The following is a 27,649-nucleotide window of genomic DNA, read 5'->3' as shown; positions in this document are numbered from 1 at the left end:
TGAAAATCTTCTTCCATAGTCCTCTCCATTTCACCTTGCAAACAAGAAAAATTTGTGTTAAACCCCTAAATGGATATATGAAAACCCCTTATAAACCTTGCATTTTCTAATCCAAATTATCTCTAATCATCAATTCAATTTCACCCTCAAATCCTAAGATCAAATAGTTGAAATTGACATGAAAATCTGTATCTTTAAACCCAATTTTAAACAATTTCAACATGTACATGTTAGAAAATTATGCACTCGGGGAGGGCGGGATCAGGTTCAATGTTGAATTGCAAGTGTGAAGAAGAGCAGAATTTTAGGGGGACTTAAACAAGGGTGTTCAAGGTGAGGGTGGAATCCAACCTACCCTTGGACAGCCCTATCAAAGGTGAGAATATAAATCTAAATCTGTGATCTCTAGTAATGAACATATATGTCTTTCACTATCATAATCGTTTTGATAATGAAATATGTATATATAAATTAAGGAAGAAAATGGAAGAATTAGATAACATAATTTCTATTGGACATTCTTTATAAGGAAGACACAAGGAATGTAATTAATCAAGTATCTATGAGAACATTAATCTATCAGCAATGCCAAAGTGGATCAAGTATTGTCTAAAGGGCATTATCCTTTAACTACATAAGTATTTCTAAAGCACAATTTCTAAGTATTGTATTCCTAATGATGTAAATCTCTCTTATTTGTATTTCTATTATAAAAGTTATTTGCCTTGATCTTTTCCTCCGAGTATGTTCTTGCAAGAAAGGGGAGATTGATATCAGATTCAGAGGGAATCTGATAGTTCATTAGAGGCAAACCCTAGACAAAGAAAGCAAGAAGATAGAAGATATGTTTCAAGTGAACTAAGAGAGTCTGACATCTGACACTTCATTAGAGATAACTTTGAACAAGGAGCTCAAAAGTTGATATCAGATTTAGAGGGAGTTTTGACACTTCACTGGAAATACCCTTGACAAGGAGGTCAAAAGCTTAGTGTTTCTTTGTCAAGAAGAAACTCAAAGTGCAGTCCCTCGTAATACATTCCTCTCTATGAGAGATAAGTTTGAGGTAAAAACCTTATTCTCTAATATGGTTCACGGAGGATGTCATGACAATATCTATGGTGACTTCATATAAACTTGTTGTGTGTGTATGGACCTGTCCCCCTGTGTATATCATGAGGAAGTGACAACTTACAAATGATTATCACTTGTATTTGCAAAAGTTATTGAAAGATGACGATCTTACGATAGCTTAATTTTCTATTATAATGGATATCTTACAATGTCTATGCAAATGATGATAGATTATACTTTGCATTGTGGATGTTTGTAAGGTAGGCATTATGAGAATGCATTTGCACATACCTTATAAACATTTTTTGAGTACTTGGTGAATGTTATGCAAATTGATGTTTTGGAGGGCCATTACACAAAGTACTTGGTGAATATCATGTGAGTACTTGGTGAATATCATGCGAATTGATGTTCTGGAAGGCCATTACTCACAGTACTTGATAAATATCTTACATCTCAACATTCTATAAGGCCATTACTCAAATAGTATTTGGTGAATATCATTGATATTCTAGGAGACCAATACTTATGATATTTGATGTGATATCAAACATTTATGAGTAATTAATGAATATCATGTATTCTAGGAGGCAAATACTTGTGATTTCAAATGTGATATCAAACCTTATTTGAATACTTGGTGAATATTGAATGTCAATATTCTAGGAGACCAATATTCATGATATCAAATGTGATATCAAAATATTACTTAAAGTATTTGATGAATATCATGTGTTGATATTTTGGAAGACCAATACTCGTGATCAAAATGGTGGATATCTTCTGATCAAATATATCCTTAAAATACCATTACTAATATTACCAATGGTGTAATATATGTCTTGTGTTTATCCACCCTAGCTAAGAGGGAGTGTTGAAGTTTTGTAGCTTCAGCCTGATGATCTCTAGTGTAGATATGTATATGTATTTAATTTATAAGAGATGTATATATATATATATATATATATATATACATATCTATATTTTTATAATATATATATTTGAGCAAGAGATTATATATATATATATATATATATATATATATATAATTTGTATATATGTAATAATAATGATTGTCATTATGAATGGACATGTCCCTTCGTATCTCATTCTCCATATAAATGAATGATTGTCGCATTTGGAAAACACAAACCAAATACATGGCAGTGCTTGGTACATTTGTAGCGATCTCGGAAAACTAACACAATCCTACAAATTCAAGGATCAATTGTCTCTAAGTATGGATCCTTCCACATAGCTGCAAAACTGAATATTGTTGGAGTTACAGCTTTCGTGGGTACCACAAATACTATATGTGATGCATTCTATTGTCGATTGAGACCAAACAAGACCTCTCGACCACGTTTTTGTTCTAACTTCTCTAGTACAGACATCACTATTTCATTGTTGTCGTGTCGTCGTCAAAGACTATGGATTAGTGTGCATTATGTGCGTTTAGGTAACCTTTTACCTAAAAGCTAAAACTAATGTCGTGTGTTTAGATTAGTGTCGTGTGCAAAAACAAAAGTTGAAGAATATTATTTTTAGTCAAATATTTGCCCGTGACTGGAAGTCATTGACCATGCGCTCAAAATTTGTGTCAAGCTCACATTGGCAATTTGGAAGTTTTTAAATTCACTCACGAAGGCATCTACAATCTTGCTTGACGACTTCGGGGTGAATGTCTCAGATTGCAGACAAATTTGATGCGATTTCGAACCCAATGAGAATGACCTCCGAATTAACTCCCGACTTCTAGCCTAAACGAGTGAATATGGTAACTTAGCTCAAATACAAAGGAATTTCATTCAATGGCATGTGAAGACTTTCACTGGGAGTTGGATCGCTTGACAACCTTAATCCCTGTATAATTCAGACCTCATAATTAGGCAAGGACTTGCACCTCAAGTTACTCAAGCTCATGTCATTGACTTCGAGACCTCAGGAGGTGCTACCAAACTGGGATGATCTAAGACAACTACTACACCACAAAGCAAAAAGAGGGGGTCCCCATTTGCAACAGAGCCATGGTTTGAAAACATCACAACAATTCTCAGTCTTGGGTACACAGCCAAGGGAATCCGCACCACCTCAACATTTAGGTTGAAACATCACACACAACTGAATTTAAACTCAACTTATAGCTCTCTAAGAGAATAGAGCAAACACCAAGACCAGAAAAAATTGAGAACTGTAACATCACTAAAATCACACAGCCTGTTGTGACAAATTTGCTGCATCTACCAAGGAGACATTTGTGTATTATTTGCAGTCTACGCAAGTTTTATATGGTAGATGATGCATTCACCTCAACAAGTATGCATATGATGCCTGCTAAAACCGGTGACTCTGGCCAAGTAGGCAAAATACTCCAGTTTTGAAAATATTCTTGAACACCAAAGCTTACACATGGATGTCCCATTCTACCCTACACATTCTCCAGCATTAAAGAAATTATACCAATTCCCATGCCATGAAGAACAATGGCCAGATCCTTTTTAAGATCAATGACCTCCTTGAAGTCCAAGTTCTCACCCCTACAAGCATCATCTAGGTGCAATTACTGCTTATTGGACCATTCATGGGCACAAGAGATAGGTTTGTGTGAACCATACTCATGTAATTTAGATTTATCTTGAAACCAGACAGTTGAACCCCAATAAATCATCACATGATGACTGACTTTGTAATGTAATCACTGAATGACTTACTTGTTCTTGTTATTTCTAAAATAGATGGCATGTTGGGTATTTTCAGCACACTGAATGTTAAATTTCTCGTCTCCAAGTTTTAGTTTTCATTTTCAATTAAAACCAACCAAGGATATTTTTCCAGAACCAAACAAGTGAAACTGCATTGTATTACCTGTGAAATATACATAGATGTGATCAGAAAAGAGGCACATAGATATTTTTTAAAAAGACAATTGCTAGAGAACTTGAAGCCTGCAAAGCAGATCATAACTAATGAGAGCAGATTGAAAATCTCCTAAAACTAGAGGCTTTTTCATTTTTGGTTTGAGTAACATCATAGTTTCAAACTTTCTACAAATATTTAATGTAAATAAATAAGAAATAGTCATAATAGGGAGAAATGACAATTTGAAATAAAAAAATAAAACAAGTACCAGACGATATTTTGGAGCACGAGATGGAAGTTTCAAGTATGTCATGTTTTGAGCTCTGTAATCCCACAGAAATGATGTATGATGAAGCCACCGACCTTTTGTTATAGATTGAGCATTACCACCAAACTTGCGATCACCAAGAGCATAGTCTGGGGATATTCAACACTAAGACTTCAGCATTTAAATAATATTGAGCATAAGTACCAACAAATTATATGACAATATAAAAGAAAAGGATGTGCTCTATGGTGTTCTTTAGATCTTTTGCAACTGGATAGCCCTATATCAACATATTCTATATAATATTCATGTATGACATCTTAGATGCCAAAATGCCAAAAACAATTTCTTACTACCCACAGCAGAATTATGGGGTCCACAATATAAAGGCATGAAACTCGAACAAAAAATTATTCCATCATAAATAGGGTAAAGGCATGAACAGTGCAACAGTTGAAGAAAAGATGGGGGCATAAAATTTATAATCCCATTGCTTTCAACAAGAAGTACAATAAAAACTGTAGACAAAAGCAGTTGTAAAACAGATACATTTACTCAAACTAGGACTCATGGTAAGGTTGAAAGTCAAATCAACAGCTATCAACCACTCAGATGGCTCAGTGGTTGTCATAGTATATGAAAATGTTCTTTATTGATTTTGCAAAATCATCTGTACAAAAATCTAGCTGAAATAAAAACAGATTCTTGATATTGATAGAATACTTACAACTTATTTATTCTCAAATTTGATAGGTTATTCACAACTTCATTATTCTCAAATTTAATAGGTTACTCACAACTTCATCACATCAGTTGTTTGGCAAAATGCATCACCAAACCACACATCTACCACCTATCCAAACTCAGATTACAAAACGCCCTATAACCATCTTGACCCTTAGACCTTCTGGGAATCTTTCTTGCAAGCTGCAGTCACTCACTTGGGACCTTTCCTTACTTTGTATACTATATACTGACATATTCAAAAGCCGGTATCTGTCATTTTGATTGACTAGTTATTTCCATGGTTCTTGTTTGTTACTCAAGTGAAGAATAACTTCGGGGAATGAACAAGCCAAAATGATTAATCTTTCAGCCATTATAAGATCACAAACATTGAGCTAAAACACAAGTTATACAACTACAGATAGAGTAAATTAGCTACATGTCAATTTGGATCGGTAAAGATTTATGTGTCCAAGCATTGACATCTGACACATGGTATGTCCCTGCTGCCAAAGATTAACTTGACAAAAGTATGCATACAAGTCTCCTTCATAAATAGTTGACAAAAATGACAGTTACTTGCCGGATGCACAAGTACTCGCACACCATAAGTGCAATAAGCTGCTCACAAAATAACTCAATGCCACCTTATCCTATAAATTTCGAGCAATTTATAGAAAAACTCACCAAAATAGCCAAAAGTCAACTGTAAACTAGTCAGGCTTGGAATAAAAAAGGCAATCCACCTTATATTGATGTTTAAAAGTTTTTTGAGGCATTATTGAACACAATAAAGGGGATAATCATAATAGACAGCCTAGGGCACAACAGCGCAACTAGAAGGCAGACTAAGAATAAAAAAGGCAATCTACAAAATATTAATGTTTTAAAAGTTTTTTCTGGCATTTCCTCTTCTTGGCATTTTCAGTCATCAGTGATTCTGTGTTTATGGATGAGGTCAGGTGCTCCGATGGGGTAATGGTGTTTGGTGGAGTTGCCTGTTTGGTCGATAAAAGCCTTTTTGGCATGACTTTTGTGGTCCATTCCGACAATTCTGACAAATTCATGTGGATTTGCATTGGCTGGATGATGCACATTATAGGGACATCTTCATCACAGTGTGTTACTTTCCATTGGTTTCCCCGTACTATGCAGCCCATAGCACAAAAAGCAGTGACCCTTTTGAGGACCTACATGAGTACATTACCAGGTTTTCTGCCATGGGTGACATCATTACTTTGAGTGACTTTAATGGATCAACCAAAGACCTTCAAACACCCCTCCAAGACTGTAGATCAGATTTGGTTTGTATGGATAAATCGGATCCGAGCACCCTAGGCTTGCAGCATATCTCAAAGGACAATCAAGGAGCCCTTACTAGGTATGGCTGCCATCTGCTACAGCTATGCAAGTCTTTGGACTTGGTGATCTTGAACAGGCCTTCCTGGATTAGGTCTTTTCACCCATAGTTCAAAATCACATTCTCTGCCACTTAACAGCGAGGCAAACAAAAGTTTTCTCAGCAAATATCAGAGAGAAACTGGCAACTTCTCAAGAAAATATCGGAATTTTTTTTAAATGACTTAAATTTAATTAAAATTGCATGTTTTTTAAGAAATTCAATAAGTTGATGCCTCTAATGAGTCAAAAAATGAGTAAACAAACCAAACAAGCTGATCTAGATATATATAAATGTAATAAGTAACAAAATCGCATCCTCATGTGGAACATCAATGTAGTCAAAGGCTCTGAACTCTGAAGCAAACTACAAATCCCGATGGAAGAATTGTCATTGATGTCAAATGGTTCCATAAGATAGAACAAACACATAAGCATAACCATCATCAATGTCAAAGGATCAAAACACTTGTATACATGATCATATTGCTAATGCTATAAATAAAAAGGAAAACAATGATTAAGAAGATGCAGATGTTTCTTAGGAGTTAAGAAGACATGAAAGAGTATTGTGCTGCACAGAATCAGTCAATATATACATCTAAGTTGAAGGCCTGTATATGTCTCACAGTTGAATAGAAGAAGTAAGATACAGAAAGAGTTAAAGGAAGAAGATTACCTATAAAGATTCACAAAGGACATACGAGCAGACATATAAATTAGTAACAAAGCTTACCAGTTATGAAGGTGCAAAGGGTTGAAGCATGGCTATAAACAATTCTTCAAAACATAGCCAAATTGCATGTACATAACCAACAAGCTAATGATATCTAAATATTCTCTCAAGTTCCAATATTGACAGCTATCATATAATATGGAGATTAGATTCAGGACTGTTTTGATGTATATCCTACCATGTAGCAACCGTACGACAAACTCCTCAATTATTTGTATAAAAGCTAGAGATGTGCAGCAGTGAAAGTATAAGTAATAGAAGTAATTTCTTCAAAGAAGTCACATATGTATACATGTCATTAAACTCTGAAGGCATCGGGTTCATGAAGAGTTTATTATGGCTAAGACAGTGAACCCAAGGCATCAGATATTAAACAATATACGTGTGTAGCAGCAACGAGGATTGTGTGCAGCTAATCTTCAGTAATCAATATATATTCGTGTATATTCAATTAAGGAATCTGAACATATAGACCAGAAAATAAGAACAAAGCCAGCAATACATAAAACATGGACAACGAAGTTATAAACAATGATGAATAATATGGATTAAAATAGGATTTCTATAAAATCCGATAAAATGGTTAAAAGCGATAACTTTTAAGCATTTGAATATGTCGCAAATAATTAAATTGATTTAGAATATGAAACAAATAGAGATGCTGAAAATGGTATGAATGTCCCTCTGTTGTTCCAATGATAGGAATGCAAATGTTCTAGTGATTTATCTACACACTATATTCAAATGTTATCTTAAACGCTGACATCCACATGCTATAAAATCAATCTCCATTTCAAAAATAAAACAATAGAAAATGGAATTAGAATATAGGATGAAGAACAACGACAATAATAAACTGTCGACGATAGTCCCAGCAGTGACGTATATAAATAAATAAAATATGTCATTTATAGATTTTCTGTGCGATTTGAAGGAAGATACAATTCGTGGAAAATATACAGTCAAAGAAATAATAAAAAATATGCACATCGTGAGCCAAAGACATGCTATAGCAGGGATTCCTGATGCACTGATTGTAGTTGGAGTCAACAGCAATTATGTCCAATCACCATACGTTAGAGAGTTAGAGTGTAACAAATAAAATAAAAAGGCATGGTCAGAAAACACAAACTCCAGTGAGTGAAAACCTATATTGGATGCAAAAGACATATAGAAGCCTAATTGATTAATTTCGAATCATTGAAGATCACAATTAACAATATATGAAGTCAGTGCAGTGATAATATGAGGAGTATGTACTTTAATTCAGAAACGATGATCATGGTAAGCAGCATACTCAGGCGGTGATGGGTTGCTCCACATCACTCGGTTTAAAGAATAAAGACCAAAACGTATATATTGCACTTTCAGAAAATATTGGGTCTATGAAAACTTACATCACTGGATATTTATATACATATACAAATGGTTTAAAAAGAGGACTCGCGAGGTTATTATAACAACTACTGAAAACTTTATTTATGAAGAGGTGCGGTTTAGTAAAGTGACTTTTAGTATTTGAAAAGTCAGCTCCTTTGGTAATGAGATATATAAATATATAAAAGGCTAATCTCCAATCAGTAGTGTTGAAAAATATAAGTGAGAATGAAGCATACATGAGTAAAAAGTGCAGACTATATATTATTATTATTATATTATTCATCTGATATATATATTAGATGTAGGGAGACAAGTGATTAAGAAAAGGGGAAGAATAAAGTGTGTGGAGTAAGTGAACTGTGAAAGAATGAAATATATGTGAAGTGGGTGATGTGCAGATCGCAAAATAATAAGTGGAAGAAGATTACAAAAGGGGGAGCATATGCAGATGTAAAGCAGTGAATTAAAAATCAGTAGTGTGTGGTGTGTAAGAAAAGAAGTCAGTAATTGAAGAGTAAAGAGAGAAGTAAAGCAAACAATATATTCAGACGTTTAGTCTGATATTTATAAATACAAGAAAGGTATGTGTAATAAAAGAATATATTATATAGGCAAGAGCCTAGAACAGGTAAATTGTGAGCCTCCAATCCAGGAGGTCTTGGGTTCAAATCTACTCCAGCTTAATTAATAATCATAATAATTTATCACAACAAATAATAATAATTAATTTTGGCTTCGGCCTCTTACCAATCAATATATATATCAGATTTATAATTATATATATATATATAAAATTATAAATCTGATATATATTTATTAAAGATATAACTGAAAGTGTGAGAAAAATATTGGCTGGCGTAGTTTCACAGTATCCACCATCAATTGAAGTTGAAGTAAGCAACAGTATCAAGGCAGAGAAGTGTTTGTGCAGTGGGTTGGTGCTCACAAAGACATTAGTGGGGTTGGTGCTTCCAGTAGGTCAAAGCCTGCGAAGTGTGGGAATTGGAGCTTCCAGTGAGTTGGTGCTCACAAACATGGAGGTCGTAGCCTCTAGTAGGTTGGAGCCAACAAACCAATTTGTAAAAGATCAAGTTTATATAAAAGCAATTATTTGTCGTGGCTTTCTCTTGCATTGGATTTCCATGTAAAAATTGTGTTCTGTGTTTATGTGCATAATTGTTCATTATAGCATTTGACATTAATTGTTTGAATTAAACTTTAAATTGACAAATCTGTTAATATACTGATTCACCACAATATACTGATAAAACCATTTTGACAACAAGAATTTGGTACAATGAGAGGAAACTAGATTGCCAAGATCCAGGAATATGATATGGAGATAAGACCTACCAAGTTGGTCCGAGGTAAGGGTCTTTGTCAGCTTATGGCTGAAAATGTACTGTTACAAATAGAGAAACATACTAAAATTTGATAACAAAGTTCACTAATTCTAATATACTTGTTTAAGTTTTAAAAAAAGTACTTGTTAATGTTATTGAGTTGAGAGTGAACAACTATGTTTTTTTTTTTTGAAACAAGGTTAAGTAAATTGGAAACACTTATTCTATTCTAACATGAACTTGCAACAAACCAAATAAAATACCGTGTTCTTTTTGGAAAAGGGTCTCGAGCTGATGGAAGGAGGTCCTGTGTGATCAATGTTTCTCGTGTCTTGATCATGGGAGGGAAAGGTATCACTCGGGTGTTTAATCACCAACCATGAATCGTACTAGATCCCCTAGGCTGCTTCAAGACATGAAGTAGACCCAGCTCTCAGTGAGGGACAGCAGATGGTAAAGTCAAGACTCCTAGGAATCTAGTGTAGAGCCACCTAGAACAGGGTCAGTCATACCCTGTAGTCATCTACTACTCTGGTATGAAGCCTGACATGGTTGTATCCGGTGACTCCATGTTGACTTTCCTTATTATGTACCTTGGCCAAGAATTTTATTTGCCATTTGGAAGTTAACATCTCACCTTCCTGCTTGACTATAGGTTATTGGTCAATTTTCTAGGTGTTTATCCTAATAAGTCAATTATGAATTCTCGCGTCTGCTAAGGCCTCAACTAGGTGGGTGGTAATATTCTTATGTGTTGATGCATTAGTACACCTCAACCTTGGGTTAAACAAACCAAACCTTCTTACATGGATACTTTTAGATATGGAGCAATTCCTGACACGGGTAGAGACAATTTCCTTGCCAATTAAGGTTCCACATGAGCAAGCAGTTTATTAGTGTATTCCTCCTATTGGAAGTTGTCACTTCCTTATTTGGAAAATTATTAAGCTTTGATGTCACAAACATAACCATACTTTAAGAATGTTAATCCTCAATGGCCTGTTTAGAAGAATGTTGATTGAATACCACAAAAGACATACTCCCAGAACCCAGGTACCCAATTGCTCTAAATTTAATCTAACAGACCCGAGAAATGATATGCTAGATTGAACTCTTTTATGGTTTGATTTGGGTTTTTCTTCTAATTTAATAACCTTACATTCTTCCCAATTTACTAGTCTCTATGTGAGTTCATCTTATATTAAAACTACATTAGTTGGGATCAGAGTTGTTGATAAAATTATAATTGTGATTATTATTCAATAAAATGGTTCAAGCAACTCTAACCGACTTTAATGTTATCCTAAGTTCATCATGCCTTCTGATATTTCATATACTAAACTGGCTTCATACGAGCACGCCGACTGCATCAGATTTTTTGCGTAATTAATGAGCTGAGTTGACCTGTCACTCTGAATGCTTATTTCACATAGAAAGAGAACAAGGTTCGGTTCTTGATAACAGGAAGGAGCTCTGTGATTTCCTAACATTATTAAAAAGAAATAATGACCTTATAGAATCCCACTAAGAAACAATTTGTCATTTCCTTACTCCATGCATTGTCAAGACACCTTGGGTCGAGAGCTTAGAAATCATCCTATGTGATTGCTCAGAAAATATTTCTCTTGTTGAATATATATTCGGAATAAAACGTACGACACTCGCATTTCTTCTATTAAGGAGTAAGCAAGCAAACAAATAAGACAATAATATTACATGGCATCAAAGATTGCATAAAGAAAAGGTTCTCCCAAACTTTTCACATGAGAAGATTGTTTTTTAAAACAGTGAGTACACTCAACATCACTACGATGTGCAAGATGATTGATTGTTCAAGGAATCAATATTAGTTTGCAGAGAAAGAGTCATGCATGTTAAGCTTAAGGAGAGTGAATGCTTGACAATGGACTTCCTTTAGCATTCACAGTTTCACAGCCGATACTTTGTCCTCAGCCTCTGTTGTTTCCACTAGCTATCTCCAGTTTGTTAGTTTCCTCCCACACAAAATGAAATCCCAGGGTGATATATCAAAAAACTAATTCGTTTCTCTTCCCATTCTAATTCCGTGTTTACTTGCATCATGGCATCGTTTGGAATCAACACTGTCCGATTGTCTAAGGTGGCCCTTCTTCTCCGCCAACTTCCCATCGTGCAAGGCTCCTCCCATATCACAATCGCAATTCCTTTCTTTTAAATTTTTCCAAAGGTTTGTTGAGACACACTATGGGAGCCGCTAAATTTAGGGATGAAGCAATATAATATAAGGTCAGTAAAAAATGAATTTATTATAATTTTAAATTTGTTACATTTGTAATTATAATAAAGTTCCAGTTTCTATTTAATATCAACTTTATTAAGGTGACAGAAACATCATGATCGGAGGAGTGGAGGTAATAAGGTAGGATAGGCTATTTGCCAGTCTCCATGAAATTAGATTGGTCAAGAAGAAGTTTAAGATGATAAATTGTACATTGCGTTAGGAGGAAACATAGAGGTGCACCCCTAGAGCTTAGTCAACTTGGCCACCTAAGTACAATTTGTCAAATCTTACCACTTCCAAGTTGTCTAGAACTCGACCATCCAACATCCCCTTTCCCGGTGATACCTTTTCCCCCCTTCGGGTTTGATCGCGTTACTTCCTGCATCCAACCAAAGTGAGTGGTTAAACATTGATGTTTAATTGATTAATAAGATCATATCTCTAAATTTGCCATTACTAAGAAATCATTACTAATTAGAATTAGTTTGATTCATATAATCAATTGTTAACAACCTTAATTACAAATTGAGGCATATTCAAATAAAATTAAATTGAGAAATTTAAATTTGCAATACCTTGAATTCTGAAACCAGAATCCGCCTAGGGCACAATCTACAAAACCAAAGTTAGTCTGCATAGACCACTTAAGGCAAAAAAGTTATACCAATGTATCGTAACAATCAATACCATTTAGAGCAACAAAACCACTGTTTTGAATAGATCTTCTCTGGCTTAGGGAACATTTACAAAACCATTACCGAAATAGCGAAAATTCATCTAGGGCACCAAATAGCAAAGACATGTGCATAGAAATATCAAAAGAAAGGGGTGTGACACATTCTCTTCGTACTATTTTGTTCGTCAGCACTATAGATGAGTGGTTTTCCAATATGGCTCATTACTTGAGTTATGGAGAATGCCCCTTACATTTGACATATAAAGAATGGAGGACTCTCAAGCTCAAAGCTTCTAGCTTCATGCTATGGGAAATGGTCTTTACAAACATGGGATGGACGGAATTTTCTTCTAATGTGTAGACAAGAGAAAACACGTGTGACTTCTAGATTCTTTCCATAATCAAGCATGTGTTTCTCGGCACCTATCACTGCACATAAAATTCTAAGAGCTCTATACTATTGGCCCACACTTTTTCAAGATGCTTTTCAATTGTAAGAAAATGCCAATTGTGTCAACAATTCGTACGTAAACAAAAGATGGTTGCTCTGCCATTAAAGCTAGTAATGACTGAGGAACTATTTCAGCAATGGGGAATTGATTTCATTGGTACCATCAATCAGCCTTCCCGCAAAGGCCACACTCATATCCTAGCAGCAACGGATTACTTTACCAAGTGGGTCGAGGCAATGCCTTTCAAGGGGTCTAAGTCAAAAATAATTTGTGATTTCCTGAAGCAAAACATCATGTCACATTTTGGTGTTCCAAATAAGGTTGTTGCATACAACGCAGCTGCTTTCTCTTCCAAGGAAGTAATTGAGCTTCATTTCAATCACGGGACAACTCTAGCTCATGCATCAGATTATTACCCACAAGGTAATGGTCAAGTGGAATCAAGCAACAAGAATATAGTGACCATCATCAAGAAGCTTGTGGAAGCAAACCAAAGAGCCTAACACAAAGTGTTATTTGAAGCTTTGTGGGCTCACAAGATTGCTCCAAAACAAGCAATTGGAATGTCACCTTTTCAATTGTTATATGGGATCAATGTTGAGATTACGATAACTTTAGAGCTTGTAGCTCTTAAGTTGAAGCGAGTCATCGAAGATGAAACTTATTCAAAGTCACTAGATAAGCGAATCATGTTTCTTCAGAAATTGGAGGAGCAAAGGAATGAAGTGGTGCATCAACTTGCTGCTCACCAACAACAAGTTAAGGTTCTCTTTGACAAAAAATCCAAACACGGAGAATTCCAAATTGACAATCTTGTTCTACTTTGGGACAAAAGGCGAGAACGGAAAGGATTGCAAGGCAAATTTGACTCTTTTTGGCGAGGCCCTTTCACAATTCACGAGATTGCAAGCGAAAACAAATTTTTGGCTTGCACATCGAGATAGAACACCAATGCCACTGCCACATAGTGGACAACATCTGAAATATTACTTCCAGTAATTATCAAAAAGTACCTCATGTACATAGTTTTATGTTTTTTTTTTAGGATTTTTGTTTCTAGTCTTCTTTTTTATTGGTTGCCTGCCTTTATAGCCCAATGGAGAGGATGAAGGCACTTAGAGAACTGGATTCTATGTCACTCTTTGTTACCAAGAACAAACAAGTAACATTCCCCAGACAGAGTCAATTGTTGTCCTACATTTTGTCACCACAAAATGTAGGTAACAGTATGAAACTTTTTCAATTTAGCTACGCATTTTTTTGAGATAATTCGCTATTTAATTGGCCAACATTGATCAACCAATCAACCCCAATTTTCACAATGAATCCTTTTACTGAAGGCTTTTGTCAAGTGCTTTTGTTTTTTCAATTTGTCTTCCTATGCTTGATTTTTGAAGCCTTCAAAGTCATTATTTACATCTTCGAATTTAATTTGCTTTAAGCTTTTTGTTTTGTTCAATCTCTTGCTTTCAATATTCCCTTCGATTCAGTATATCTTAACACTTAATTTGTAATCGCACTTAGTAGTCAAAAGATATGACCATTTAAGTGGCAGAAAATGGACTCTCTAGGTGCAACTACATATTTAATATATGGATGTTATATTTTCATGTTCAGTTGCACTTGTTGATAAATATAACATAAATTCACTTTTTGTTATGTTTTTGAGTTACTTTATCACTTATATTTATCACTTAAGTGACTATAGTGCTCTTTATGTTATATGTTGATATTGAGTTGCTTTTAAATTTTTCACTTAAGTGACTTTATCACTATATAGTTCTAATTTAATGTTGAGATTTACTTTATATTTTATTTTAAAACATTTAAATAAAATGTTGCTTTTTGAATAATATTTACGCATGATATATAAACTATATAGTGTAAGTATTATATTTGACCCATTTAAATAATATTTGTTCAATAATCAATTAGACATGTGCTAAATAGATCACTTAAGTTGTTCAACTCAATAACATGTCTTATTTCAAATATGCTTTATGCAACTGCATCTATAGAGTGATTTTGTACTTGGACGAAAAGATTGACTAAGGCAAACGACAAAAGAAAGTCATTTTAAATATGTAATGGGCTTCCAAGAGTCTAATTTACATGAAAACTCCCTTCTACATGCAAAAACATCACATGCAATTGCACTCATAGAATGTGATTTGCATCAAAAAGGCTCCAAGCATATAAAAAGCAAGTTTTTAAAACATGTAATGTGCCTTGGAGAATGCAATTTGTTACTACATACATATGCAATGACTCTCCAACACCCCGATTTTGCACTAGGAAGCGAAAAATGCCCAAAGCATGTCATCTATTGCACATTTTAAATATGTAATGTGGCTAGGAGAGTGCAATTTGCACCCATCACATGCATTTCCAAAGAAACCGTCATCTGTAAAGACCCTTATAGAGTGCATATGTATTTAGCTCATGCATTTGGCTCCCAAGGATGTGATTTTTCTTGAGGTCAAAAACATTGGAGTTGGAGGGAAAAATAAAACATGTTTTGCATCCATAGGGTGTGATTTGCCTCTTGTATGCTTATACTTGCATGTAAAACACATTTCAAATGCATTTTTCCCCAAATGCAACCCAGGCATTACATGTTATTGCTTCTCAAGAGTGTGATTTGCCTCTTTTAAGCAATAACATCTCATATGAAAGTATTTTAAAGGTGTTTTTTCCGAACTACATGGGCATTGCATGTAATCACTCCTCTAGAGTGTGATTTGCAATGAAAAACACAAATACATGTGTCCATGCTCCATGCTCCATGCCCATGCCTTTGAATTTGAAGACCACGATTTGCATGTAAATAAATAATTCTTCAAAGCAAAACGTCACATATCTTTGCATATTGAAGGTGTGTTTTTGCCTTCCAAGCAAAAACATTTTAGTTTCTTGCATATTCAAAGGATGCAAATGCATGTCAAGACCATAATTTGCATGTAAGGCATGCATTTCACTCAAAAACGTTGCATACAAATACATGCCAAGACCACGATTTGCCTGTTCCAAGGCAAAACACCCATTCATTGGAGCTTTCTAAGTGGGATTTTACACAAAGCATTGAAGAAAAGGAAGATTGCAACAAATTTTTGGTCTTTTATTCCCATGCATTTTACCTTGGAGATCACAGTTTCCAACTTCGATTTTTTCAAAAGCTTTTAAGTTGTTGCATGCGTTTGTACTTGGTGAGTCAGATTTTGGAGAAGACTTGTTCGTTTCAACTTCTCTTTCTTCCATTTTTGGCTCATTGAGCTCCAAGTAAGTAGAAGATTTTAACTTTGCTTGTATTTCCTACCTGTTTTACTACATTATTGCATTCTTTGACTCGTTTTTGTCCATGCGTTCAAATACAGCCCATGTCCTTTGCAATTTGTCTTTAAATAAGAGAGAAGTCTTCTCATTTGCAAATGTAAAATTCTCCCACACTCCAAAAACGAAATTGCATGTAAAGTATATCTTGAAGTTTGTCATGTTTGAGTCAATAGCAAGAGGTATGATTTTGTTTTGTTCTTAGTTTTTCTTGTTTGTTTGTTTCTTGTTTTGTTTTTGTTTTGGAAGAAAGTTGAGGATTCCCACCTAAGAATGCGAGTGCATATACATGCTTTCACCTTCCATGTCAATCCATACTTCATCCATCTTTGTCCACATGCAATTACATCCTCCAAACCCAATTACATGTAAATCTCAAGTAAAAATGATTCATTTTTACCACATGTAATTAACTCTAGAGAACCGGACTTTGGTAAAAGGTCACACTTTTAAATAGCAAATGTGTCATTTTGCACCCATTCCTATGCATCCAAATTGCATTCTTAGCCATACAACTGAAAGCCCATTTTTGCCCACATGCATTTCATCTTTCTAAGTCCAATTTTGGCCCTTTTTGTCCAAATACATGTGCTTTCCAGATCAATTTGAGCATTCACATGTGTTCCATGAGTATCTAATCAATACTTAGAACACCTTGTTCTTCATAGATCTGCATTATCAATCAAAGTCTATCACCTTCATGGATCCAACCCCTTCAGACGATGTATTTACTCTTTAGAATTTCCATGTTGCAACACAAGACATGTCAGCATTGTCAAAATCCAAAGGGAAGATGAAATACCAGTATGATAAGGAATTGGCTTACACGACTGCTTCACTTGTTTCATCTCCTCTAGATCAAGTATCAAATATGAGATTGGGCATGTAGACACGGCTGATTGCTCGCAAAGAATCGAAGCTCCTACTAAAAGGGAAATGAAACGCATCTAAAGGAGTAATATTCATCTAGTGTCCACTTTTCCTATGGCTGTCCTAGAACTTGAGTCTATATTGGGATGTGCTTGACATTTCAGCCCTAAGGCAAAAAAAATTAAGAATGCGGATTCCAAGGTCATTATCAAGTTGGATTGCAATGTTATTGAGCAAATCTTTAGACTTCCTCAAAATTCAGAATGTGTAAACTTGTCTATGAAAATGTCTCTACATTTGTGGAATCAGAGAAAACTGGATTATCAAAGGCACACAAATAATGAATAGTTGAAGAATAAGAGATCCAATTTCTCTAGATGGCCTAGAACACTACATAGATTTGACTTCAAACCAAAAGTTAATGATTTGATAACTCTCCTTAGCAGATTCTGTGGCCTAACGGAATCTGATAAGTTTGAACCTTGGATGTATAAGTTTATCCTTTGGATCTTTGATAGCAAGGAGCACATCTACTAAGAGAGCTTATAAGCACAACACTATGTGAACAGTTGGTTCATGTGGGAACATCAACACCATTGTACACAAATCGCACTTGATCTAATTTGTTGCAGCTATGGGAATGTTCTCAGGACTTTCCACCAAGGGAGATCGGACTCTAGTTCCTATCTATAACCACTATGATCAAATTACATTGACACAAAGCAAGTATCATTACTGAAGGGTTTAGGATGCATTCTTTGGACACTTTAGGTGTCAGTTTGACAAAGAAATGGTAGTCAAAAGAGTATCAGATGAAGCCTGCCAAAGGGTAAATTAGTTCGGCTACATTTTATTGCAATTCCCAACTTTCACCTATTTGAGAGTTGGTTATTTTCAAGGAGAACCATATAACTTACGAAGATATCCTACTAATAGGATCATTTTGGTGGAACTAGTTAGACAGCTCATGGAGGTGCAATCGTACCAACACAATCAGCACAAGCCAGGATTCAGCATTACCACTGCCAAATCCCTTGTAATTGGTTAATATACGCTTAATTCAGTGTATAAAGCGAAAGCTATGGAAGTAAAACTTCGACTCATTACTCTAAAGAAGTTCAAGGCTAGATTTGACTTTGACTACTGAGGGATGCATTCGAAGATCAAAAGGGCATTCACCCATGTTCATCGCATGGAGGATGTGTGGATTGACTTAAGCACGGAGATAGAAATCAAGAAAATGGACTGCTACAAGCTTACATTGCAGTAGATCATTGACCTCAACATGGTTGAAATCCTAGAAGGTTTTGAGATTGAAGATGATGGCATGATCTTAGATTCAGAATATCACAAGGCCTAGCTTGGCCCCACAAGGCCTAGCTTGGCCCTTTTCCTATTCAGTGGCAACAGAAGAAAGGAAACTCTATCTTTGATAGATTCCAATCTATCTTACTGAATACTTACAAGTAGCTGAAAATCAAAGGTCTCAAGGGAGTACATTCAAAACTTGGGGTAGATTGCAATCACTTTGGACCTATTGGAAAGAAATCTCAAGTGGAGATTACAAAGAAGGATGATTCATCCTCTTCAGGTCTAGCTAAAACTCGCAAGTTTAAGCTCAAAGGCGGTAAAGGATCTAAACCACCTTTAAATTCCCATGCATGCTCAAGAATCAGAGAAAGAATCTGATGAAGTTGAAGAGGAAGAGGGAGAGATAATGATCATATGTCCCCTACGGCCAACAAATAACCAAGAGTCATCCACTCATGAGAGACCTTTCTTGGATGTCGTAGATAATGATGTTGATTCATTCTCCACTGTATTCATGCCTACCATTTCCATTTTGGAAGTGAACATGCTGGCACTCCCCATCTCTTCGATGGCTCCTATCATCACAATGGAGCAATGGGACAATTTGGGAAATTTTTTTTACGATTTTCCAATTTTCATAGAAGGTCAAGTTTCCAAACTTGATACCTTAGTTGCAAGGTTTGCGATGTTCATGACGAAGTCATCTCAAACGACACCCGTGGTTCAAACTATGCAAACTGAAGCATGCACAGTGACAACAGAAATAAAATCAAGATCAATGTCTATTGTAGCCACTGATCTAGTTTCAGCAGATGAAGGTTTCACTCTGCCTGCATGGTTGCGAAAAATCACCATGAAAAGAAGAAAGATCGTAGTACCCCCAGATAATCTCCCTCTCATGAAGAATAAATCTAAACCTTCTACAGCCAAGGTCGTTTCAAGAATCATTGTTGATTCTAAAAAGACTAAATATGTCGAGATTGCAGAGCCTTTGGTAGACAAACCAACTGAGGAGCTTAACCACTCAGGTTACAAGTTAACCAAAATTGAACTAGGTGAACAATCACAGCTGGAGTGTTTGCAAAAAGCCCAAGATGTACTCACCAATTTGTCAAAAAGAAATCACGAGCTTTGGATAAAGAATCGGCTAAAGTAGAATGTTGCATGTCTTCATGAGGTCATCTGCCAACAATCCTCGCAGCCCACACTCATCACATCTTAGACAGCCCAGATAAATTGGAGAGCTGAGGCAACAAAGGCTTGGTTCGAAGAAGTTATCTAAGGAGTTCAATCCATCAAAGATGCAGTCAAAGTTCTTGAACGTATTAGAGATGTTGAGGAGAGACTCCATGACATGACCGCTTCCTTCAACCAAGAAACCAATACCTTGAAAGAAATATTGGGAGTTTGGGATCAAATGGCAGGCGTTGATCTGGATGTCTTGATTTCATTCAATGTCATTTCATGCCCTGATATCTCCTACAGATATCAGGGACTCTTGGGTCATAAGGAGCAGGTATTGAGTCAACTTTTGACAAAGTTACAAGGAACCATAGAAGGTTGTCAAATGGTGGAAATGGAGATCATGAACAATCAAGAGCATATGGTATGCAAGGTTCTTACTGAACATCATAACCTGTTCACTGAAGAAGAAATGACCTCAGTGTACACCAACAAAGTCAATGCTAATTTTGATTTTGAAGAATTCAAATCACATACGATGAACAAGTTCGCTACATACAAGTCTGTGGCAAAACAGTTGTGGCAGATGTCAAGCAAGTAGTAGCTTCAATTCAATTGTAGGCTCGAGAGAGGGTGGACCAATAGGTTGAGCAACTGTTGACATTTATTAGCAAGGGTCATATTCAAGAATTTGCTCGATGCTTCAATTCTAGGGAATGGCCTACCGCTGAGAATCTTGAGATGTGGGAGTGCTGACCCCTTCCTGAGCGTATAGGAGAGAGTAGCATTCAAACCTTATTGTGGGGCGCCAAGCAGGTTATTCGTGAAGTATTATGAGTGGAGGACTCTATGTAGCCCCAGGGACTCAAGCCCAACTGTTGGTAGCAATTGAAGCTCAAGAGGTGTTGACCACGCAACTTTAGAAAATAGAGGAGTAACTACCCCAACACAGGAATTATCTGGCCCAGTATGTAGTTGGTTGAGAGAGAGACACAGTGTGCTCTAGAGAGGTTTAAGCGAGCAATATTGGAGACAAACGTTCCTAGTGCTATGGAGTTGGCAGACAAGAAAGCTGGGGAGATTTTGAAAGTAGCCTATATGGTGTGTTTTCCCTACTGGATAACAAAATTAATGAATACAAAAGGAAAGGTACTTAACATAGAATGGAAGTAGAGAACAATCATATTATATTCATTACTTAGTCACCGTACACAATAGTATTCCATGCCATGTCTCAATGAAAGGGAATAATGTTTACATATAGTGTCCGAAGGGGTCGCGAGGCGAACTGTTGCGACCGTATAACTCCCTCGGATGCCAACGACCTAACTACCCGTTATCCCTGCAATATCATCCCCCCCAAAAAGAAAAGTCGTCTCCTAACGACTTACAATTTTACAAAGTAGGAGATAATGAACTAAATACATCAAAACAGAGACTAAGGGGGAGGTTGCGTCCCTAGAGTGTCCAGCAACCAATGCAACTCATAGACCTAGTCCATCTAAATGTGTAAGTCCTTCTGTGTCTGTGTGTTACCTCCACAGCCTCCTACAGTAGAAGTGTTGCCTCAATGGCCTATGCCTAAGTAGCCTATAATCCCTTTTCAGCCTTTTCTTTGTCTTGCAAGAGCATTGCTCACTCCACTACCCATGTTGCCTGTTGGCTAGCCAGTTCAGCGGCTAGCTCCTCTCGAGCCTCGGCCTCTACTACGTTGGACCTTGTCGCTGCAACCCTTTTTGCCTCTCTATCTACCTCTGCACACCGCTAAGCATAATAGCATAATAGGCATATTTATATGCCACTATCATCTCATGTGCAAGCTTCTCCATGGTTGTGTTGCATGGTCCCAACTCAAGTTTTGTAGCCCAATCGGACAGCATCTCTGGCATCTCCACAGCTGGCCACCCTCTTGCCTCAAAGTAAGGGCGAAAATGCTCAGGACAGCCCTCGGATATAAGCTCCGATCAACTGCAATTCTTTTCAGTGGATCAAGCAATATTGTCTAATGATTCGACCTCTCTCAAAAAACACATCCTCTAGAGTCTTAATGTACGCCATGGTTCTCTTCACATCTGACCCATAGTTTAGCCCATCCTCAATATCAACATCTTGCTCTGTATCCATCTCTGTCCCTTCTATGGCAGCAACATCCACCTTCAGTACGGCCTCCTCGTCATTGGGCGCATCCTCGGACTATAGCACCCTCAACTCTTGTGGTATTGGAATGGCAGATACTCCAATCCAAACCTCTCCTCGTCTTGGGGACTGGATGGAGGGACCGACATCCGTAGCGGTGTGTCGGAACTGTTATCTTAAAAACACACTAGTTTGATCTATCACTTCAACACCCTCTACCTCTAGTGGTGTTGGCTGGGCCACACTCACAGGTTCAGCTAACAAGGATGAATCTATAGCGACGATAACCAATGTATCAATCACCTCAAGCCGAACTTGAGGCTCCGGTAATCCACTCTCATCTGGCTCTGGCGCCTGGTGCATCTCCACAAGCCCTTCGGCTGGAACTGCAGCTATTGGATTTGGGGCAATTGAATCCACGAAAACGTCCATGACTTGAGTTCCCTCAGAGGTGGCTAGCTAGGATGGCTCCTCGACAACCTCCATTTGGGCAGTTACTACTATTGTGGTCTCTGTCATGGTCGTAGGTGGTGTCATAACAATCGGTGCATGCCTCTGGCCAAATGGTGGAATAGGCGGCATGGGAGTGGTGGCTATCAAATGCGCTGAAGCAGGCAGCTGAGTAGTGAAAAGTGTCCTAGGTGGGGACCCCGCATCTGTCTCATCATTCCCAACCTCAACCGAAGTACTATCTCCCTCTGAAATAGTCCCATCACTCTACTACTATTAGTGTCACCATAGGTGTCCAATTACTGCATCACCCTCTTCTGGCCAGCCATTGTGACAACTGTGTCCAAATGTCGCTAGTAGAATGTGGGAGGCCCATCCTTGGCCAGCTTGCCTTTTGGAGAAACCTCTAACACATATGCTAGAATCTGATGAAGCACAACTTCCAAAAATAATCCAATCACATGGTGTGGCATGTAAAAAGTTCGATGCTGCAACGTCATGAACTCCTCCGTGCATTCCGCCAAGACCAATGCCCATTCATAGACCAACCCGTTCATGATCCCATTCATGAAAACTATCTAAGTTAAAGCAATATCGGAAGGCTTGCTTGCCCTTGTTAACCGACTTTTCATGACATCCATGATACAATGCTAGGGTCCTTCCCTAATAAAGTCCCGTCACATTCCAGGACTTCTAATGCCTTTTAAAACCAAATTGAATTCCTTTAGCATGAGGTCACAACCAACCAACTAAATCCAATGCTCTTTCTTGTCCTGTGGAAGCTTGTTATTTTTCGTTGCCACTTTACATCTGCCTTGCCCCGAAATACAAAACTCTTGTAAATCATGAGGTTTGAATGACACCGTAATGAGATGTTTCCTATACTCAAAGGAACTCTGTTGGCTGTACCTATCATATGATGCAATCATGGTGTGCAACACTTACTCAAATAGCCGAATAGAAAAGACAAGCATTTGGATTGCCCGATGTACCTGTGCACGGACCAGTATTTGCTTGATGAATTCTACCTCCAGTGTCTCTTGCCACCATCTCTGATATTCAATGTCGTTCAATCCTTCAAACTGTACGGTGAGATGAGAAATGTCAACATTCTATGAGGATTGCTGCACTTTAGGATGCACCTTCTGCTTCTTGTTACTGGATGCTCCTGGTCCTGCAACACGGACTCTTGAGGCCAAAACTTTCGCATTTATTTCCATCTCAAAACTATTCCCCTTCAACTGATCCTTCCACTGTCGCCTTTTACCTGTGGATTGCATACTTTATACTAATTAACTGTTTCTTGTTTGTCGTGACGCAACAAAACAGTTAGGGTAAATGATTCCTGGAGTGTCCAACTCCTTCCTACGGTAATCTATATGCGGCCCTTGTCTATTGCCCTTCTTCCTTTGTCGTATTTTGTCCGCTGGCTTGTCTTGCTTCACCCTTTTGTTCCCCACGGCAATATGGAATTGACCACATGTTGCCACTTCTCCTTGGACTTATGATAATTAATGCAAATTTCCTCCTTTCCTCAACGCGGCCTTTTGTTCTCCTTCCACATGTTTTCCCTCGACACATACTCTTATCTTCCTCCAGATTGCATTTGCATGTGTCAGCACATGTTATAATATTGATTTGTGTCCGTGAGATTTCTACGCGGCCCCCTAATTGCGGGACACTTTTGTGCCCGTGGGACACCTTAGCGTCTGTGGGACACCTCAACATCCACGAGACACCTTGTTGTCCACAAGACTTCTTATTATTATTATTTTAATAATTTGTGACTATTGGACCTCGTAGGTTCACCTAGCTCCCTTCATGTTGTTGGTGGTAAATTTTGAGTTTTGAGTCGTTGATTGATTCGACAATCTCCAGTCCATCAAGGGTCCACAGCTTGATTGCTCTATTGTCGCCAACTTCCTATACTTTGTAGGGTCGTAGCCATTTAACCTTGAACTTCCCCAGCTTAATCTCATTGCGTCCATTGTATTTTAATGCCAACTGTCTAGGCTGAAACCTTGTCCACTTAAGGTGCTTATCATGTTAGGCCTTACAACGAGTTTGGGCAACCTCGATTGCCCATTGTGTCAATAGTGTTCTTTCATCCAGCTTGTTCAGTCTATACAACTGTTCTTGAAGACTTTCCATATTGCCCAACCTATTATCAATTGCTATCCAAAGGCTTGGCACCATGAATTTTGTCGATACTACTGCTTCTTGTCCAAACATTAATTGGAAGGGCGTTTATCCAATGGTCACTTTATACGTTCTGCGATATGTCCAAAGTGTTCATGGCAATTTCTCTTCCCAATCAGCTTGCTCGACCCCACATGACTTATAGATGATGGACAAGGATTTTATTTGTTGCCTCGACCTAAACATTGGCCCTCGGGTGGTACGGACTCGACAAGGAGTGAAAAATTTTTAACTCGATCATGAGCAAGCGAATCACGTGATTGACGAAGTGACCTCCTCTATCACTAGTTAATTGAATAGCAATGTCATAACAAGTGATGAATCTACTCATAGATAAACTTCGTTGTGCTAACTGCCGAGTTGTCCTGTAATGCTCGTGCCTCAACCCACTTCGTCAAATACTTCATTGCCACCACGATGTAGCAGCACCTTCGAGTCCTACTTGGCTTAAGAGGCCCCACAAAATCTAAGCCCCATTATTCAAACAACTCTTGGGCATGTGATGGATTTAATGGCATGAAATCCAGTTTCAAGGGTTTACCCACTCGCTAGCAAGTGTCACAGCTTACCACCCACTCCTTGGCATCATTGTATAATGTAGGCCACCATAGTCCTACAAGAAGTACCTTCCTTGTCGTCATGTACGGTCCCATATTCCCTCTTGTCAGGCCTTCCTGGGCTTCTCGAAGGACACTTGGTACCTCCTCCAAGACACATCTTCTCAATACTTGGTCTGGCCCCATTTTGTACTAAGACTAATGATTAATTTTGCTCCTCGGTACCAGCTTCCATCATTCTCATGGTGGCATCTCTCTGGGAAATTGCGAGGTGAAGAGGTAGTTGTCGACGCTTTTGTACCACTCTGGAAGGATGGCTATACGAAATAGATGAGCATCTGGGAAGTCATCATTGATTCCTTTCAACGGCTCCCCTGATCTGATTTGAGAGAGTTGATCAGCTATGACATGGCTCTTCTGAGGTCATACCACGATTGTGAATGTAAATTCTCTAATGTAGCAATAGCCACCGGTTTACCCTCCTCTGAATAATGGGTTTGTTTACTAAGTACATCAACGCTTGATGGCCTACATAGAATATGAAGAGCGTTGCTAACAGACAATGTCTGAATTTTTGCATGGCGTAAACCATTCCTAGAGCCTCTCACTTCGTTGTGCTATAGTTCCTTTCTGCCCTTAATAACAATCTACTAGCAAAATAGATAGGATGATCCAAGCCATGATCACCCGTCTATGCAAGTGTTGCACCAATTGCAAAGTTAGAGGCATCCACATGCACGCGACACTCCTTATCCTAATTTGGGTATGCCAAGATCAATGCCCCTAGCAACCTTGTTTTTAATTCTTAAAAGGAGGTTTCTTGCTCCGTACCCCAAACATAGGGTTCCCCTTTTCTTACTAGCCTATCGAGGGGGCATGAAATTTGGGCAAAGTTCTTTATAAACCTTCGATAATACCCAATGTGTCCCAAAAAAGATTTTACCCCACTGACACTAGTCCGCGCTTCCCTCTCTACTATCATGCGTACCTTGTCGAGATCGGTTTTAAGTCCAGTCTTGCATACTATGTGGCCCAGCAGCTTACCCTGAGGTACCATGAATCTACACTTCTTTGGGTTCAGGGCTAGCCTAGCCCGACAACACCTTTCCATGCATTCTCCTAGTGCTACTAAATGTGTGTCTTGTCCACTAAAGATAGACTACTTGTCCAAGAATGCACAAAAATTTCCTACAGACATTCTATCAAAGATATGAAGGATTAACCTTTGGAAAGTTGATGGTGCATTACACAACCCAAAAAGCATTTGGTTATATGCATACACACCGTCTTCCACCACAAAAGTAGTCTTCAACTTATCCTCGTCGGCGATTGATATCTAGTTATAACCAGAGAACCCGTCCATAAATGAGTATATTCTATGCCCAGCAACCTCTTCCAATATTGTTTGTGAATGGTATAGGAAAAGGGTCCTTTATAGTGACTACATTCAAGGAGCAGAAATCAACACATCCTAATCTGATTTACCTCCTTTTTCAATGATATCACAATCAGTGAGACCCATTCACTTGTTTCTACTCAAAATATGATTCCCAACTCCAACATAAGTTGTATCTCTTCATCTACCCTCGTTGCATAATTTTTATTTATCTTGTACGGTCTCTTCCGCATAGATACAGCTCCCGGCACTAGGGGTATACAATGTACGCACAATTCTGGTGGGACACCCTTCAGGTCCTTATAACTCTAGGCGGACACATCTTTATATTCCATGAAGATTTTAAATGTTGTCTTCAACACAAGATCCCAGTCATCACAAACCAGTATGTTGCACGGGTTTTCATCATCCCCCAGACTCGTAACCTGTACAGATGGCTCTTTGTACTCTATTGGTTTCTGTGCATCAAAGTTGTGAGCTAGTCTTTCATTCACCTTGGCTTCTCCTTCCTTGTATTCCCCGTACTCCAACAAAAACACCTCTTTTTCTTCTTGATCGATTCTCTCTATTCCTAGCGTATTACAACTCGGAAATATCTTGTAATCTTTCATTTGCCAATGGAATAATCCATTTAAAGAATCTAAGTCGTCATCAAAACATCTTTGTAGTTCCAACACACCTTCATCATTAGGCTCCATGTCGTTCCTTCCCTCATCCCTTCCAACAAATTCTCCGTTAGAGTCGGACTCTAAAGCCATCTCCTCGCTCACCATTTGAGTACAAAGATCAATAACAAATTTCCTCCAATCATTCTCCTACAAGAGCGTGTTTTTCTTCCAATTGTGGTTCGCCCTTGCTGCTAACAACCATCTCCTTCCTAGTATGGCATCATACCCCTTCTTTTTCAATGGAATTAAAATAAAATCCAGCATGAAAGATTGGGTTTTGATCGTGACGAGTTGAGCCATCAATGTTCCGATGGGTTTAATTCTATGCTGGTCTGTACCGAGTAGGTTGAAGGTGGGAGGCCATAGGGTAGGCTTCCCAAG

The 27,649-nt window shown here is 37.7% G+C and overlaps 1 protein-coding gene across 8 annotated transcripts in view; it reads right to left on the bottom strand.

Moving 5' to 3' along the window:
• Positions 1-27,649, bottom strand: part of LOC149570526 (Biotin/lipoate A/B protein ligase family) — a 126,120-nt gene that overhangs the window by 67,128 nt on the left and 31,343 nt on the right. For all 8 annotated transcript variants that reach the window (XR_016362946.1, XR_016362947.1, XR_016362948.1 and 5 more), the window contains exon 3: positions 4,199-4,347. Coding sequence is in view for 4 of the 8 variants with exons in the window: in XM_089823122.1 (XP_089679248.1) it covers positions 4,199-4,347 (149 nt within the window). In the remaining 4 variants the exon portion in view is untranslated. The remainder of the gene's footprint in view (positions 1-4,198; positions 4,348-27,649) is intronic.

The sequence above is a fragment of the Cupressus sempervirens genome, chromosome 3 (genome assembly GCF_028749045.1).
Source record: "Cupressus sempervirens isolate cs-2001-9-10 chromosome 3, ASM2874904v1, whole genome shotgun sequence".
In the NCBI taxonomy this organism is placed as follows: Eukaryota; Viridiplantae; Streptophyta; class Pinopsida; order Cupressales; family Cupressaceae; genus Cupressus; species Cupressus sempervirens.
Note: the sequence above shows the minus strand (reverse complement) of the source record. Positions and strands in the feature narration are given on the sequence as shown.